Genomic DNA, 16,969 nt, shown 5'->3' on the forward strand with positions numbered 1-16,969 from the left:
TATATACATATATATATATATATATATATATATATACATATATATATATAGTATATTATATATTTTTTTTTTAACCCAGTAGCCTTTGTGACTCTTCCATCACATGTATTTATTTTTTTATATAGTATCCAATGTGTTTGGAGCTTGGCACTTACTGCAAATATTACTTCACTGTGACAAAGAAACACTCAGTGTACAAATCTTGGACCAACTTGCCTCTTTTGTTCATTGTCCCTGAGATTTGCATAAACCCACCGGTTCTTCTGCTCTAAGGCACTGTGACTTTTATTATTATTCCCATGGTAGTTAGTTGTGTCAAAATAATAAATCATAATTGTTTAGTCTGGCCTAGGTTACATAGCTGACTGCAAGATCACAGTTTTATCGCAGTATTTCTTCTCAAGATCAACTCAAACAATGCTTTCACAGACATGCTGCTTTCTCATCCAGACTCATAACATTTCTCATGGAGGTGGAGTGTAGTGTATTTCATCATTTCATTTGAAATTTCATCATCATCATCATCATCATCATCTTTGGATCTGATTAAGCCTTTTGTCAAACTTTCGATAACAGTAACAGATAGAAGTGTTAAAAAGAAGCATTGAGATTTATAGGGCTGCTGAGAAGACCTTTTTTTTTTGGGTGCCGAATTTTTTGCTTCTGGAAAACTTTGATTTCACAGTCTCGTTGTTTTTGGCTGCGATATCGAACATTAGCGTGAGTTTTCTGTGTCAAGTCACAGCTGTCTGTCCTCGATTAATTCTAAATAAAGATAAAACCATGACATGAAGGAATACAGAGGATGAGGCAATCTGAAGAATGGGTAATATCAAGCCCGCTTGGGTGTTACCTGACACTCCGGCTCTTCTGGGGCTTTTCTTCTCCAACCCCAACAGTGAAGGGTCTGCGAAGATTTATATGCTTCTCCTTGCTTTTTGAACCCAATTTTCTATGAATTTATATAATTAAATATATATTAATGTAGACATGTACTAAAGGAGTACTGGTTGTTATTGAGTTAGAGCATTTGTGCATATTTTTTATACTAAATGTATTTAGGCTACTGTTTTTCATACAAATACCATAGAAACCATATAGTTACATTTTACCATGCTATGTGTGGTTTTAAATTTGGTTATCATGATCTAATTGTGTGATACTGTGGTTATTTTTTAAATAAAAATAGAGTTCTAACTCAATGTTAGAATATTTAAATTTTACCCTATAGTATAAATATGAGGTTGTTACAGGTTGTACAGATATTACTGTTTTTGTTAATGAACAAAAATGTACATCTGCATCGTGCAATCAAAGTCAGGGAGCACAACCCTGTTTCATGATTTAAAACAATATAACCCATTAGAACATGAAGAAACTAAGAAATTAATTTCTATATTAAGATATTTTGTTAAGGAACTCGTGCATATTTTGCAAATATTGTATCATTATAAATGTTTTGAATATTGTACCTCAGATTTGTGAAATGTTCATCTGTTTGGCAAGAAAAGATTTTAATTTACCCTGGTTATACTGATAATCTGCTGTAATGAAAAGGTTTGTATTGCATTAGCAAAACGAACAGCAGAAGTATATTTACTAGTGGTTTCAGACTTTTGGACCCCACTGTATGTGTATATATATTGCAACAAACAGTAAATCACTCCTAACAGTGTGTACAACCACAAAACTAATGTTCAGTTATATTTGGCACATTTATTTTAAGCACAAACTGTTGTTTCTCTTTTAATGTGATGTTTTCCTTTTGTAGGTAACATACAAGCGAGATCTAGCAGCTGCGGAGGCTATAATTAAAGGTATTGTATTTAAGTTGCGCAGAAAATAAATAAATATTTCACCAGCCACTGATTTGAGTCATTGCTGGGAATACAATATTGCCATTCACTGTTGTTATTGCAGACTTGATGTTGTTTGATTATACATTTTAACTGGGCAAGTCAAAATAGACAGTTTTCCACAGTCAGGATCATTGGGCAAAAACAAACTGTTAGTAACGTGTATGTAAATATACAAAGAGAGATTGTGAACCACAAAGGCTAACCGCCATTTCAAGATGTCTACATGTTGTCTTTTTATACAAACAGGCTTTTTAAGAGAAATTATAGAAATGACCTGTAAGGTATGAGCTGACCCAGCAAAGGGCCAGTTCTCTGGTTTGGACAGAAAATCGAAGAATTGGATAAATATGTGGTGGTTCAGTTGTATGTGTGCGTGATTTTAGCGAAGTTTCCATGCATTTATTTACTAAGATTATGACCTTTTCTATTCAGCCAGTGCACTAAGCTGCTGTTGGCTTGTAACCCAGTTCCAAAATACCAACCTAAGTGGAATAAAACAACAGATTGACTAAAAATGTTTTAAACTTGGCTGAGTATTGGGTCTCCTACCTATTTCTGAGTTCTGTCTTTGCAATAAAGCATCCCTCTGGCTGTATTTAAAGTTTGCTTCGCCTAGTCCAATATATCCGTGCTTTTACCTTTAATGAAAGGTCAGGAAAAAGCCATTTATCCCTGAATTTAAATAAGACACTCTGATTAACTTTGATACCAATCGATATGAAAGAAGCTTGTCCTGTTTTCTTGAGATAAAATGCTTGAAGTGGCAAATTGTATTTATTTTTTTCTTTATTACATAATATTACATACTTTCCAACACTCTTGGGGTAGCTTCTCCAAAACTGGTTTGCAAACAGGGTTAAATTACATTGACAAAGGTTACATCAAACATACTCTTGCACTTGATTATCTGTTTGGTCTTGAAGCATTATTTTCATTTTCTCTTCAGAGACTCTTTCAATGTCAGCATGTATCATCGCAGGAGCTGAAGCAGAAGCCGTTGAGTTGGCCAAAGCACTTCAGAAAAATCTGAACATGGTATGTTAAAGATGACATCCCTCGTCTTACGGTTTAGTTAAAATAGTCTTTGCTTAGGAACCTGTTGCATATGTAGATGTTTAAAGCTGTCTGTCTCCATCTCAACTCCTTTTACCCCAATTTCCTACTCACCTACTCACACAACCAAGCTTTCACCTGTCCTGCAACTGCATGAGGACTAACAGATGGTGAGAGCGATAACCTAGCCGTACCAATGGATGTGCTTGTTGAAATGGATAAGGTGTCTTGTACAAGTGTGACCACCTTCCCATTTATTCCACACTGATTTTTGGAGCCGGTCCAGCTGGAGGCATGTCTTCACCTTGTAGCTCTCGCTGTAGGAGATCCATCTTACAGCGCACCAAAAGGAAATATTATGTGTTTTATTCAGGCTCTGTGCTCTGGAAGCCCATCCTCTTTTGTAGCCATTCCAAGTTCTTCATCAAGCACATGTCCTCCTCTTTATAAGGTTGCAAACATGAGAGCACCCAGTGTCCCGTATGGCTGATTGGTTCCAGACGTTGCCGCTCCCCCAGGTGCCAGCCGTGGTTAGTTCTATCGAGCCGTTCCTACGACTCGAGGGAGATGAAAGAAAAGGAGGAGATTAGAGATGAGGAATCAAATTTGTCCCAGTGCCATTTGTAAATCTAAGCCCCATTACAGTATCTCCATTACAGCGAAGTGAAACTCAAAGTTGGGACCATTCCAGGCGTGCAGGTGGTGCGATTGGCTCTAGGTATGTGTTTTGGTAATAAAGGACAACAGAGAGTGATAAGTTTATTTTAAGCACAAACTGTTGTTTCTCTTTTAATGTGATGTTTTCCTTTTGTAGGTAACATACAAGCGAGATCTAGCAGCTGCGGAGGCTATAATTAAAGGTATTGTATTTAAGTTGCGCAGAAAATAAATAAATATTTCACCAGCCACTGATTTGAGTCATTGCTGGGAATACAATATTGCCATTCACTGTTGTTATTGCAGACTTGATGTTGTTTGATTATACATTTTAACTGGGCAAGTCAAAATAGACAGTTTTCCACAGTCAGGATCATTGGGCAAAAACAAACTGTTAGTAACGTGTATGTAAATATACAAAGAGAGATTGTGAACCACAAAGGCTAACCGCCATTTCAAGATGTCTATTAAGAGAAATTATAGAAATGACCTGTAAGGTATGAGCTGACCCAGCAAAGGGCCAGTTCTCTGGTTTGGACAGAAAATCGAAGAATTGGATAAAATGTAATATTTTTCATAAATATGTGGTGGTTCAGTTGTATGTGTGCGTGATTTTAGCGAAGTTTCCATGCATTTATTTACTAAGATTATGACCTTTTCTATTCAGCCAGTGCACTAAGCTGCTGTTGGCTTGTAACCCAGTTCCAAAATACCAAACTAAGTGGAATAAAACAACAGATTGACTAAAAATGTTTTAAACTTGGCTGAGTATTGGGTCTCCTACCTATTTCTGAGTTCTGTCTTTGCAATAAAGCATCCCTCTGGCTGTATTTAAAGTTTGCTTCGCCTAGTCCAATATATCCGTGCTTTTACCTTTAATGAAAGGTCAGGAAAAAGCCATTTATCCCTGAATTTAAATACAATGATTGTTACTAAGACACTCTGATTAACTTTGATACCAATCGATATGAAAGAAGCTTGTCCTGTTTTCTTGAGATAAAATGCTTGAAGTGGCAAATTGTATTTATTTTTTTCTTTATTACATAAAAACTATTTGATTTTAATTTACTTTACTTTCCAACACTCTTGGGGTAGCTTCTCCAAAACTGGTTTGCAAACATGGTTAAATTACATTGACAAAGGTTACATCAAACATACTCTTGCACTTGATTATCTGTTTGGTCTTGAAGCATTATTTTCATTTTCTCTTCAGAGACTCTTTCAATGTCAGCATGTATCATCGCAGGAGCTGAAGCAGAAGCCGTTGAGTTGGCCAAAGCACTTCAGAAAAATCTGAACATGGTATGTTAAAGATGACACAATGATTGTTACTAAGACACTCTGATTAACTTTGATACCAATCGATATGAAAGAAGCTTGTCCGGTTTTCTTGAGATAAAATGCTTGAAGTGGCAAATTGTATTTATTTTTTTCTTTATTACATAATATTACATACTTTCCAACACTCTTGGGGTAGCTTCTCCAAAACTGGTTTGCAAACAGGGTTAAATTACATTGACAAAGGTTACATCAAACATACTCTTGCACTTGATTATCTGTTTGGTCTTGAAGCATTATTTTCATTTTCTCTTGAGAGACTCTTTCAATGTCAGCATGTATCATCGCAGGAGCTGAAGCAGAAGCCGTTGAGTTGGCCAAAGCACTTCAGAAAAATCTGAACATGGTATGTTAAAGATGACATCCCTCGTCTTACGGTTTAGTTAAAATAGTCTTTGCTTAGGAATGTGTTGCATATGTAGATGTTTAAAGCTGTCTGTCTCCATCTCAACTCCTTTTACCCCAATTTCCTACTCACACCGTCCAACAACCAAGCTTTCACCTGTCCTGCAACTGCATGAGGACTAACAGATGGTGAGAGCGATAACCTAGCCGTACCAATGGATGTGCTTGTTGAAATGGATAAGGTGTCTTGTACAAGTGTGACCACCTTCCCATTTATTCCACACTGATTTTTGGAGCCGGTCCAGCTGGAGGCATGTCTTCACCTTGTAGCTCTCGCTGTAGGAGATCCATCTTACAGCGCACCAAAAGGAAATATTATGTGTTTTATTCAGGCTCTGTGCTCTGGAAGCCCATCCTCTTTTGTAGCCATTCCAAGTTCTTCATCAAGCACATGTCCTCCTCTTTATAAGGTTGCAAACATGAGAGCACCCAGTGTCCCGTATGGCTGATTGGTTCCAGACGTTGCCGCTCCCCCAGGTGCCAGCCGTGGTTAGTTCTATCGAGCCGTTCCTACGACTCGAGGGAGATGAAAGAAAAGGAGGAGATTAGAGATGAGGAATCAAATTTGTCCCAGTGCCATTTGTAAATCTAAGCCCCATTACAGTATCTCCATTACAGCGAAGTGAAACTCAAAGTTGGGACCATTCCAGGCGTGCAGGTGGTGCGATTGGCTCTAGGTATGTGTTTTGGTAATAAAGGACAACAGAGAGTGATAAGATGATCCTTTTAGCGAGATGTAATAATTACATCCATGTATGCTACTGATAAGAACTGGAACGGGTTGCCATCTACTTTCATCAAAGGCTCAAGTTCACAAGGGTCGAACACTTTTTTCTAGGACTCAGAGAATTAAAGTCTGAATCCGTGCTCCATAAGGTGCGGATCTCGAACGTGGCAGTTCGTGTATGACTGAGTGATATTCGCATTCCTCAGCTGTAGGATTTTGAGATCATTTAGAACTGAGAGCATGTAGGTAGTGTGTATATCATTTTAAGCTACATAAGTAAATCTCACACAAAATCCACTTTAGATCCATCGGAGACTATAAAATTCCATTGACTACATGTAATCCTGGCATTTCAGTGATACTGCATAACTCTTGACTGTAATGTATTCCTACGTCAACCTCGGATTAAGCCACAACATGAGCCGACATGATTCCCAACACATAACTGTGGTTAAAATTGAGTCCCTTGCCCGATAAAAGCACATTTCTGTTTTTGAATAGCTTACAAATCCCTAAGAATTATCAAAAAGATTGTTTGTTTGTAAATGTGTGGAAATGAAAGCATTACCAGAATTTTTGCATGATCTGTAATAGCTAATGAGAACCAAGTGTGTGGCTTGTTTTTTGGTCATTATGAAGCACTTATTCCTGCTTCGCCACCATTTAAATAACCTGTGAACAGTATCTCGTGTGGGCTCAACAGCCCAACCTGGTTCAGATGTCGAATTGATCTCGTAAATCCACAGTTTGGAGCGAGCTGGTTTTCGTCTAAAGCCGCGGTTGGTTATCTTTCAAGAACGAATAATTCCTCGCATGTGTTTCCAATAGCAATTTCATATTTCCAGTTTTCTCGTCAAGGTCGAGTCTGTGCCAAACACTTCTGTTTATTTCTGTTTATTTCATCTCTGTACAAGATATTCGACAAGGCCAGGGACAGGATGTGATTTGATATGAGGACTAAAATATGATTTCATATGCAGAGCATCTGTGGTTGTGTTGCTTTTTATGAAAAGGGATGAATGATTAGATCTTAATAAATAAAAGTTTTGTCTGCCGTGATGGTGAGATTGCTTGTTTTATTGAATTTGAGCTCTTTTCTCCTTTTCTCAGATGGAGACAGATATCATTCCATGTGCAAAGGAAAGTCATACAGAGTACCTGTCCAAAACCCGAAACTTTATTCACATATCTGTACGTCAACTATACACACATACACACACACACAAGTAATTCAATGTTAAAGCCTACATAAATCAAATTGGACTTTTTAATGCGTTTTCTTGCTCTTACTGTGAATGACTGACCTGTGCATTTCATTTCAAAAAGAAATAACAGCTTGTCTTTGTAATATTTAATCAAAATATGTCTTTGATCCCACTCTGAAATACATTTACTTTGTTGCTGACATCAATAAGACAGTCTAGCCTATTGGATAGTGTTAACTAATAGCCAAATAACTTTTTTGCAAACACACATTTGATCTGTATTCATTATGGATTCACAAACTACCATTTAAAAGTTTGGGGTCTTTTAAAAGAAGTCACTGATACTCACCAAGGCTGTTTTTATTTGAACAAAAATTCAGTAAAACCAGTAATATTCTGAAATATTATCATTTTAAAAAGCTGTTTTCTGTTTTAATATATTTTAAAATGTAATTTATTCCTGTAATGGCAAAGCTAAATTTTCAGCAAGCATAGCTCCAATCTTCAGTGTTAAATGATCCATTAGAATAGATTGAAAACATTTGTGGAATGCCTATTTGAAAAGATTATTTGAAGAACAAACTTCAAAAGAACAGTATTTATTTGAAATAGAAATCTTCTGGCACATTATAAATGGTTTTACTGTCACTTTTGATTTATTGAATTTGCTCTTTCTGAAAAACATATCCATTTCTTTGTAAAAACATAATGTAAAACATTTCTAATAAATGTTCTATGTAGTTATCCATTTTTCTAAATGTTCTATTTAGTCTGGGTAAGTCTTATTATGCTTATTCACAGTAAGCCATAATTTTTGCCCCCTTGCAAATTATCTTGGTGTGACATTAATGTTGTTTTGTGCCTTTGTTTTAGACGACTGCATCAAACTTCTTGGGGACCCTGGACATGGCGAAACGTTTTGAGGATACGGACCACGCTCGTTTATACCCAGTAGTTGTTGTTTGGGTAAGATTCCATACACCCCATTGACTTTTCAGTGTTTAGTTTAAAATAATTTTTAGTTTTAATGCAAGTGGAAAACTTTTTTATGAAGTACGCTCACTTAGGGACTTGTTTAGTAAGATTTTACCAGAAAATATTTCAGAATTTTTACCAAGTTAATTTAGAAAATCTAATTTTAACTGCTGTATTTTTGTGTTTGCTTGATTTTATTTTGTTTTTATGTTCCTGGAAGTTATTTTAACCTTAGGTTGTTGCTATAATACCAAACATATCATTCATTGTGTGAACACACAGAGAAGTGATTTTTGATTGTGAGAGGCGAGAGTCTAACCTTAAACTCATTTTTTCGTTTTCATCATTGTGACATAGAAACACACAATGTGCATCAGATCGCAGAAGTGCTAAGACTTACTGACGTTGCGGTGTTGGCAGTTGGAAAAACCCTTGATGCTTTGTTTCCTGGTTCTTGTCCAGCATTTGTTCCTCAGAACATCTTAGTCTTAATCTCTGGGAATGTCATCACTCTTACCTTGATTAATTTCTTAAATGTTTCGAAAGCATAAAATATCTGCTCCTGCGGTTTTGATCTCTGAATCCAGGGATCCGCACCCCATTGTGGTAATCCAGCCTTCTCAGAATCCATATGTGCTTCCTTTAACATTCCCTCTGAAGGCCTGTTAGATAACCTCTACTCTCCATCATTATGTTTTCACTCGTTGTTTGGATTTCACAGATGCTTTGTTCTTATCATCACCACAGATGTGATGATAACACATGTGGCTGAGAGAGCGTGTGATTGCGAGTAAAACCTCAAGATGGTTTTATAAAGAGCTGTTCAGAGGTTTGCTTGTCTTTCTTCACACTTACATTACATTTGGATCCGCTTAACATTCTATAACATTTCCTGTTAGGCTTTCAGTTACCTTTTTTGTACTTGTAGAGATACTTTATGAAACTACAAAAAAATCTATTAGAATCAGAATAAACAACGTTTCCCCAATTGATACTGGGGTATGACCTCTGTTAGAAATATGTTTTTCTTCAAACGGCCTGTTTTATTTGGTACGGATGCATACAAGCCACATCTTCCTGAAACGGTGATGTAAGCGAACGGAAAAAGAAATCACATTAATTTAACGGATCGGTGAATGCTGGATCAGTTGCAGTGGAAACTTTTCGCTAAGAGCTGTTTTTTCTGTTTTGCATGGGAGCTCAACCTGTCCAAACGCACAGAGAGCGCTGAGTGTTTATTAAAAAGAGTACTGTGGGGTACTTTTAAAATTAATGGGCCTGTCCCACGGCTGTATTCCCAGAATAGTTTTTTTTACGAATAGGGAATATTTAATTGAAGTAATTGCAGGTTATTATGGTATTATTAATTCCCATTTGGATCGAATGAGTCATTGTAGATGATTAGATAAGTATTGTAATGTTTATTAATTCCTATTGATCAGAAATTTGCCATTTTTATTTTGGCAGCTGAACCCCTTTGACCTAAAGTATTTACTTAAATTCCTCTTGAGAGTTTAAGTTAATATTTCAAAAATTTAATAATACATTCACATGTTCACGTTTGTCTGATGCCTGTTAATGATTACATGACATGCAAGTAAACAAAAAATGGTATCTTTTTAGTAAGTGTTTCGTTGTTTAAAAATGTATTTATTCAATTTTAGATTTCAAATCAATATTTCAATAATTTAACAGCACATTTGCTTGTTCACATTTCTCTAATATCAGTTAATGGTTACATGAGTTGCAGGTAAACAAAATATTTCATCTTTTTTAGTAAGTGTTTTATTTTTTAATTATTTCAGTTTAGATTTTAAGTTGCAGGTAAACAAAATACTGTATTTCATCAATTTAGTAAGTATTTATTATTATTTTTTTTTCAGTTTAGATTTTCAGTTTATATTTCAATAATTTAACAACAATGGTTACATGAGATGCAGGTAAACAAAATATTTAATCTGTTTAGTAAGTGTTTTATTTTGTTTTAATTATATGTTGTAATTATTTATTTTTTAAATGTTATTTCAAATCAATATTTCAATAGCAATTAACAATACATGTTCATGTTTATATTTCAATTACTGGTTACATGAGATGCAGATAAATAAGTTTTATTTTTAGTAAATGTTTTTTGAGTACCCTGTTTGTTAATTTAAGTTTAGATTTTAAGTTAATATTTTAATAATTTAACAACACATTGGCACATTTCTCTAATGTCAGTTACTGGTAACATATGGAAGCCCGTTTTGGCAATACAAAAAGGTAATTATGACTTTTTTCTCACACATGCGAGTTTACATTTGAGGAATATTGAGATATAAACTTGCAGTTGCGAAAACTCAGAATTGCAAGATTTAAACTGCAATTTGATTGTGAGTTTTTATATGCCATTGTGAGTTTTTTTTTTCTTTAAGTCAGAATTGTGAGATATAAACTCACAGTTTTGAGGACATACCAGTCTTTTTTCCCCCTCAGAATTGAACTTTTTAACTTGCAATTGCGAGTTTATATCTCACAATTCTGAGAAAAAAGTCTGAATTGCAAGATAAACTCAGAATTGCGAGATAAAAACTCGCAATAACCTTTTTTTTAAGTGGCAGAAACAGGTTTCCATAGTAACATAAGATGCAGGTAAACGTAAAATAATAATCTTTTTGCTAAGTTTGTTGAAAATTATTTATTTAGTTATAGATTTTATATAGATTTATTTAATTTGACATGTGTGTCATTACTATGCCTTTCATAAACTTATGAACTCCCAGCTATTCCCTCACGATCTTTCAGTTTGTGAAACCCTGCTATAGATAAGTGGAGATGTTTTTTATTCTTTTTGTTGACAGGTACAGCTGAACGTGACAAAGCAGTCTGTCGGCAGCCAAAAGACAGATGAGTTAACAGCCTTCAGGAGTCTGGCCTCTGAAGTCATACAAGGAAATGTTCTGCTCTATGGAATTCAGATTGATCACACCAAGGTAATTTTCTTAATGAGATATCATTATGTCTGTTCAAGGGATAGTTCACCCAAAATCTGAAAATATTGCTTTGTTTATAAGCTTTATCTGAGCCTGATCTGGCCTGGATAAAAGGTCTAGGAACATCCAAGAGGAACCTTGTCTCATTGCTTGGTCAGGAGGTCTAACACGTGTCCTTTGGAGAATTAATTACAAATTTTCGCTATATATTAGCCATTGTGGCTCCGGGGGGAAAAAAGTAATAGAGAGTGATGTGTGAATTTGCCCTGTGTGGTTGCGGCCCCCATTAAAAACCGCTCAGACAGCAGAGGGAGTGACTGTAATATGTGTTCGTCATGATAAAATGCTTATTTTTGTGAGATAGTGGAAGTGCAGATAAAGACCATGCGTAAATCACGCTCGTAGGTCCCGTAATAATGAGGATAATTCCTCCCAGATGCGCTTATTCATGCTTCACAAAATAGCTGCCAAGATTCACTTTGTGAGTTCTGACCCGTCCAACTACCTTCATACAGTATGTGATATAAGTTTTTTTAATTAGAGGTCATGCCTCCTAATTCGGTATTTTATCCAGATCGTTTTTGAGATGCAGTGAAACCGTCAGATGTTTTCTGCTGCAAGTCACGCCTGAGGGTTTTTGGATGACACAACAGTTAAATATATAGACTTTCCATTGCCTAATACTATACCGAATTTATTCCACTGGCATCATTCATGCAGTCAAAATCAGGTTTTGATGATCAACGCTGGGAAACTTTTAAAAGGCTCATATCACAAGCAATTTAGATTTTCATTGATCTTTTAAAATGAAATAACTTAGTACATTATGAAAAAATATTATAAATACTGATTTCTGCATAAATTGGCCATAAATTTAACAATAACTTCACCTAGGGTAAAGCACTGTTGCTCAGTTCACATATAAATGGTTTCTTAAAGGCATGGTAGGAAAAATATAGTTACATTCTAAAGGTTAAAAGAGAGATTTACATTATAAATAGACTGCAGGGTAGAATATTATTTTAAAAATAGATAATATAAATAGGTTTCATTATAAAAATTGCCCAATGATGATGGCTATATTTGTAAAATGGATTGTAAAATAGATGCTTTTAGAGAATATTGTATTAAATAACTGTACTTTGACATGTATACCATCAGAAATGGTCTCATTCTAAAGGTTAAAAGAGAGTTTTACATTATAAATAGACTGCAGGGTAGAATATTATTTTAAAATAGATAATATAAATAGGTTTCATTATAAAAATTGCCCAATGATGATGGCTATATTTGTAAAATGGATTGTAAAATATATGCTTTTAGAGAATATTGTATTAAATAACTGTACTTTGACATGTATACCATCAGAAATGGTCATTTCTTTTGTCTGCACTAAAGAAGATGCAGTTGAAGAGTAGTTAAAGGGATAGTTCACCCAAAAATGAAAATTTGATGTTTATCTGTTTACACCCAGGGCATCCAAGATGCAGGTGACTTTGTTTCTTCAGTAGAACACAAACGAAGATTTTTAACTCGTTAACCGTTGCAGTCTGTCAGTCATATTATGGCAGTCAATGGGCTCCACGGCTTTGAGAGTAAAAAAAACATACACAGACAAAACCAAATTAAACCCTGCGGCTCGTGACGATACATTGAGGTCTTTGACTTCCATTATATGACTGACAGACTGTGACGGTTTGAGTTAAAAAATCTTTGTTTGTGTTCTACTGAAGAAACAAAGTCACCTACATCTTGGATGCTCTGGGGGTAAGCAGATAAAAATGAGTGACGTATACTTGCGAAAGATTGCTTCCACTCATGCATCTACTTTGCAAGAGCACGTGTCACGCGCCGGATGTTGTGAACGCGCTCAGGACAGTTGGACATTGCAGTGGATCAGAGGTAAAAAAATTATATAAATACTGTTCAGTTTCTTGCACAGAGCGATCGTTTCATGTCTTTACACATCAATGTATCGTCACGAGCCGCAGGGTTTAATTTGGTTTTGTCTGCGTATGTTTTTTTTTTTACTCTCAAAGCCGTGGATCCCATTGACTTCCATTATATGACTGACAGACTGTGACGGTTTGAGTTCAAAAATCTTTGTTTGTATTCTACTGAAGAAACAAAGTCACCTACATCTTGGATGCCCTGGGGGTAAGCAGATAAACATCAAATTTTCATTTTTGGGTGAACTATCCATTTAAGTTGACATTTAAGAGTAGTTTAGTTAAGTGTAGTTTTAAGTTGACATGTGGGCGATTTTGTCTCTATAGTCTTCCAGGATTATTTGATTAGAATCTTTGGGTTTGTTTTTCCTAGCCAGATGTTTGTACATGTGGAGCACTTGACTTGTCGAGGGTTTGTTGTTTTAAGAACACTGGCATCTAATAAGGATCGGTAAACATCATCTCATAAATACACATTCAGTCTTCATTAAAAACATTGCGTCTTTTTTATCAATAACTTTTTTGCTTTTTCTTACTTCTGCTTCAAAAACGTAATATACCTTGACTGTGTTCAGTGACGCATTACTTTTAGGACAGGATTTGATTTAAGTCTTTCAACACTTTTCAGTGAAGCTTGAGACCAAAACCTCCATGTCATGGACCTCCAGGTTGTTTAAGTATTTCTTGCTAATCACCCTCCACGTAGATAGCGAAGAGATGTTTGCGTGATTCATTGTGTGTAAACAATGACAGGCCTCGTTAAACAAATAATTTCTTTCAGTCTTTCCACAGTATGTTTGTAATATGCAAAGTTTTCCTTATTAAATCCAGACTGTGGCAAGCATGAATCTAACAGCCACATAGCAGCTTGTACTGTAAATGTAGATAGATAGCAGCTTTGTTTTGTAAATGTTGATAGATAGATAGATAGATAGATAGATATATAGCAGCTTTGTACTGTAAATGTTGATAGATAGATATTATAATATCCTTTTTCAGGATTCTTCAATGAATCAAAACGTTAAAAGAACAGCATTTTTTATTATGAAACCATTAAATATATTACTTTCACTTTTGATCAATTTAACGTGTCCTTGGCTTGCTGTAAGAAAACGCTAGATAGATAGCCTTTATAATAACTATTTAACATGTGCCTTGGTGTTAGTAAGGTGATCTGATGGTGACAATATAGGTCATTTTTGGCCCTATCAGTGCCTGGCCAGTGAGTGACAGGAAGTGTCACAAGATCTCCTTCGCACACAAGGCCTGGTGGCCTGTCATGCGCTGAAAAGGCTTGTCACAATGATATATAGCCGCTCTAATCCCTCCTGTGAGAGCCCAGCAGTTTACCCACCCCTCACTTCCTTCTCCTCAAAGCATCCAGCTGAGGAATCTAAACCTGAGAGGAGATTAGCTGCTCCTTAGAAAAGAGAAAGAGACTCTCTTACCTGCCCAGATCCACCCGTTTTTGAAACCGGATACCTGGTTTAGCCCAAATTTGGTCCATCTTGAGTTTTCCAATTCAGCCTTACTGGCACTGAAGCCTGATGCAGTTTTAAAAATGGTTTATTTTTTGGAGGCTCGATTGCCAAATAATCAGTTAGATTTTCTGAAGATTAATGATGTTTTGGGTATATGCAGGTTTCTATAGGAGTCAATACAGTACTGTGATGATTGAGGGACCACAAAAAGGTATCAGATCCTTAAATCGCTCTAAAATAACCCATGCTAAAATGATGTCAGGGTGGAGCGTACCTCAACGTCTCTTTTTATACTCGTCTGCCTTTGACAGCGCAAATGTATTTGGCCATACCCTCCGCTTAGTGTCGGATTTACGTTCCAGTAGTCATTTCTCATTCTCCAAATATTCCCCTTCTCTCCATGTCTAATTGTTTTTACATTTGCCTCATCATTCCGGCTGGCACAAATGCACTGCGGGAGGAAAAGTAAAAAAAGTCTGTGTTTTTTCTTGTCTGGTCTTGAAAGATCCGTGCTGACAACTCCAGGCCAGAGCTCTTCTCCTTTGATATTGTACCACAGTGTTAAACTAAAAGATCTGTACTGTGGCAGCATGTGTTGGGTGTTCTTGATATTTAATACTAATGATGAACTGAAATTTCTTAGTCAAAACCTCCATGAACAGAAAGTCAGCTGTTGTTTGAAATAATAGACCGTATCAGTCCTATTAATGATACCATATATTTTTTTTAATGGTGATTACACAAACAAAATAAGGTTAATGTAATATTGTGACCATGGACCACAAAACCAGTCATAAGGGCCCATTTTTTTAAATTGACATTTATACATCCTCTGAATGATGTATACATCTCAATAAGTAAGCTTTCCATTGATGTATGGTTTGTTAGGATAGGACAATATTTGGCCGAGGTACAACTATTTGAAAATCTAGAATCTGAGGGTGCAAAAAAATCTAAATATTGAAAAAAATCGCCTTTAACATTGTCCAAATGAAGTTCTTAGCAATGCATTTTACTAATCAAAAATTAAGTTTTGATATATTTACAGTAGTAAATTTACAAAATATCTTCATGGAGCATGGTCTTTACTTTAATATCCCAATGATTTTTTTGCCTTAAAAAAAATCGTTAATTTTGACCCATATTGTTGATGTTAATGTATTGTTGGCTATTGCTACAAATATACCTGTGCTACTTATGACTGGCTTTGTGGTCCAGGGTCACATATATTGAATTTAAAAGACTAATTCACCCAGATGTAAAAATTTACTGAAAATTTACTTACCCACAAGCCATCAAAGATATAGATGAGTTTCTTTCTTGGAGAAATTTGGCATTACATCTCGTACTCACCAGTGGATTCTCTGCAGTGAATGGGTGCCAGTGAAAAGTTGCATGTTTGTAAGAAACAAATCCATCATTAAGATGTTTTAACTTCAAAACTAAGATATGAGTCATCTCATCAGAATCAGGAGAGAAATATGCACAGATTAAGCACTGATTACAAGTGAAAACAGTCCAAACCGTTCTAAACAAATATGTTGGTGGATTTTGATGAGAGAGAACAAAAGAGGATGAACTTGGAGAAAGTGTTATTATTAATTATTATTATTATGGATTATGGACTCTATTTTGACCAGAAGCTAGGGTTTAAAGTTAAAATGCCTTGATTTCATAAAAACATGCAGTTTTTCACTTCATAAGACATTAATCGTTGGACTGGAGTCGTGTGGATTACTTGTGGATTATTGTTATGCTTTTATTAGCTGTTTGGACTTTAATTCTGACGGCACCCATTCACTGCAGAGGATCTATTTGTGAGCAAGTGAGGTGACTCAAAATTTCTCCATATCTGTTTTCAATGAAGAAACAAACTCATCTACATCTTAGATGGCCTAAGGGTGAGTACATTTTCAGCAAATTTAAATTTTTAGGTGAACTATTCCTTTAAACAAACTCAATTTCACACAGATATCCTGTATTTTCTCACATACTGTTGTGATGTGCAGGAAACAGTGCACAGTGACCCCAAAATAACTGTCAAACTGATTTTTGGGTAACATAAGCACACTTGTACTCATAATGTTTTACAAAAGTTGTTGGTTAGTTTCTGCTGAAATTATGGTTCCTGTTCAAAATGTTTGACCTAGTTTCTCTTATGGATGATTTTTGGACGTTGCAATGATCAAAAATTTGGTGCATCACTGTGTAATGCCTTGAGAGCATGCCTCCAGATGCATGCTGGCGTGTCTGATCACATGCTGTAACCCACTGAAACTGTTTATTTAGCGTTGATTTGGCAGATTACATGAGCCAATGATACGCTCAAGATCCTGCATATGCATGCA

The 16,969-nt window shown here is 35.6% G+C and overlaps 1 protein-coding gene across 1 annotated transcript in view; it reads left to right on the forward strand.

Moving 5' to 3' along the window:
- Positions 1-16,969, forward strand: part of LOC107587840 (isoprenoid synthase domain-containing protein-like) — a 41,505-nt gene that overhangs the window by 9,458 nt on the left and 15,078 nt on the right. Inside the window, exons 4-11 of the mRNA XM_016275803.1 lie at positions 1,772-1,817; positions 2,806-2,894; positions 3,727-3,772; positions 4,783-4,871; positions 5,167-5,253; positions 7,150-7,230; positions 8,118-8,210; positions 11,060-11,191. Of these exons, the coding sequence (XP_016131289.1) occupies positions 1,772-1,817; positions 2,806-2,894; positions 3,727-3,772; positions 4,783-4,871; positions 5,167-5,253; positions 7,150-7,230; positions 8,118-8,210; positions 11,060-11,191 (663 nt within the window). The remainder of the gene's footprint in view (positions 1-1,771; positions 1,818-2,805; positions 2,895-3,726; positions 3,773-4,782; positions 4,872-5,166; positions 5,254-7,149; positions 7,231-8,117; positions 8,211-11,059; positions 11,192-16,969) is intronic.

Source organism: Sinocyclocheilus grahami, unplaced genomic scaffold, assembly GCF_001515645.1.
Source record: "Sinocyclocheilus grahami isolate Dianchi unplaced genomic scaffold, SAMN03320097.WGS_v1.1 scaffold6.1, whole genome shotgun sequence".
In the NCBI taxonomy this organism is placed as follows: domain Eukaryota; kingdom Metazoa; phylum Chordata; class Actinopteri; order Cypriniformes; family Cyprinidae; genus Sinocyclocheilus; species Sinocyclocheilus grahami.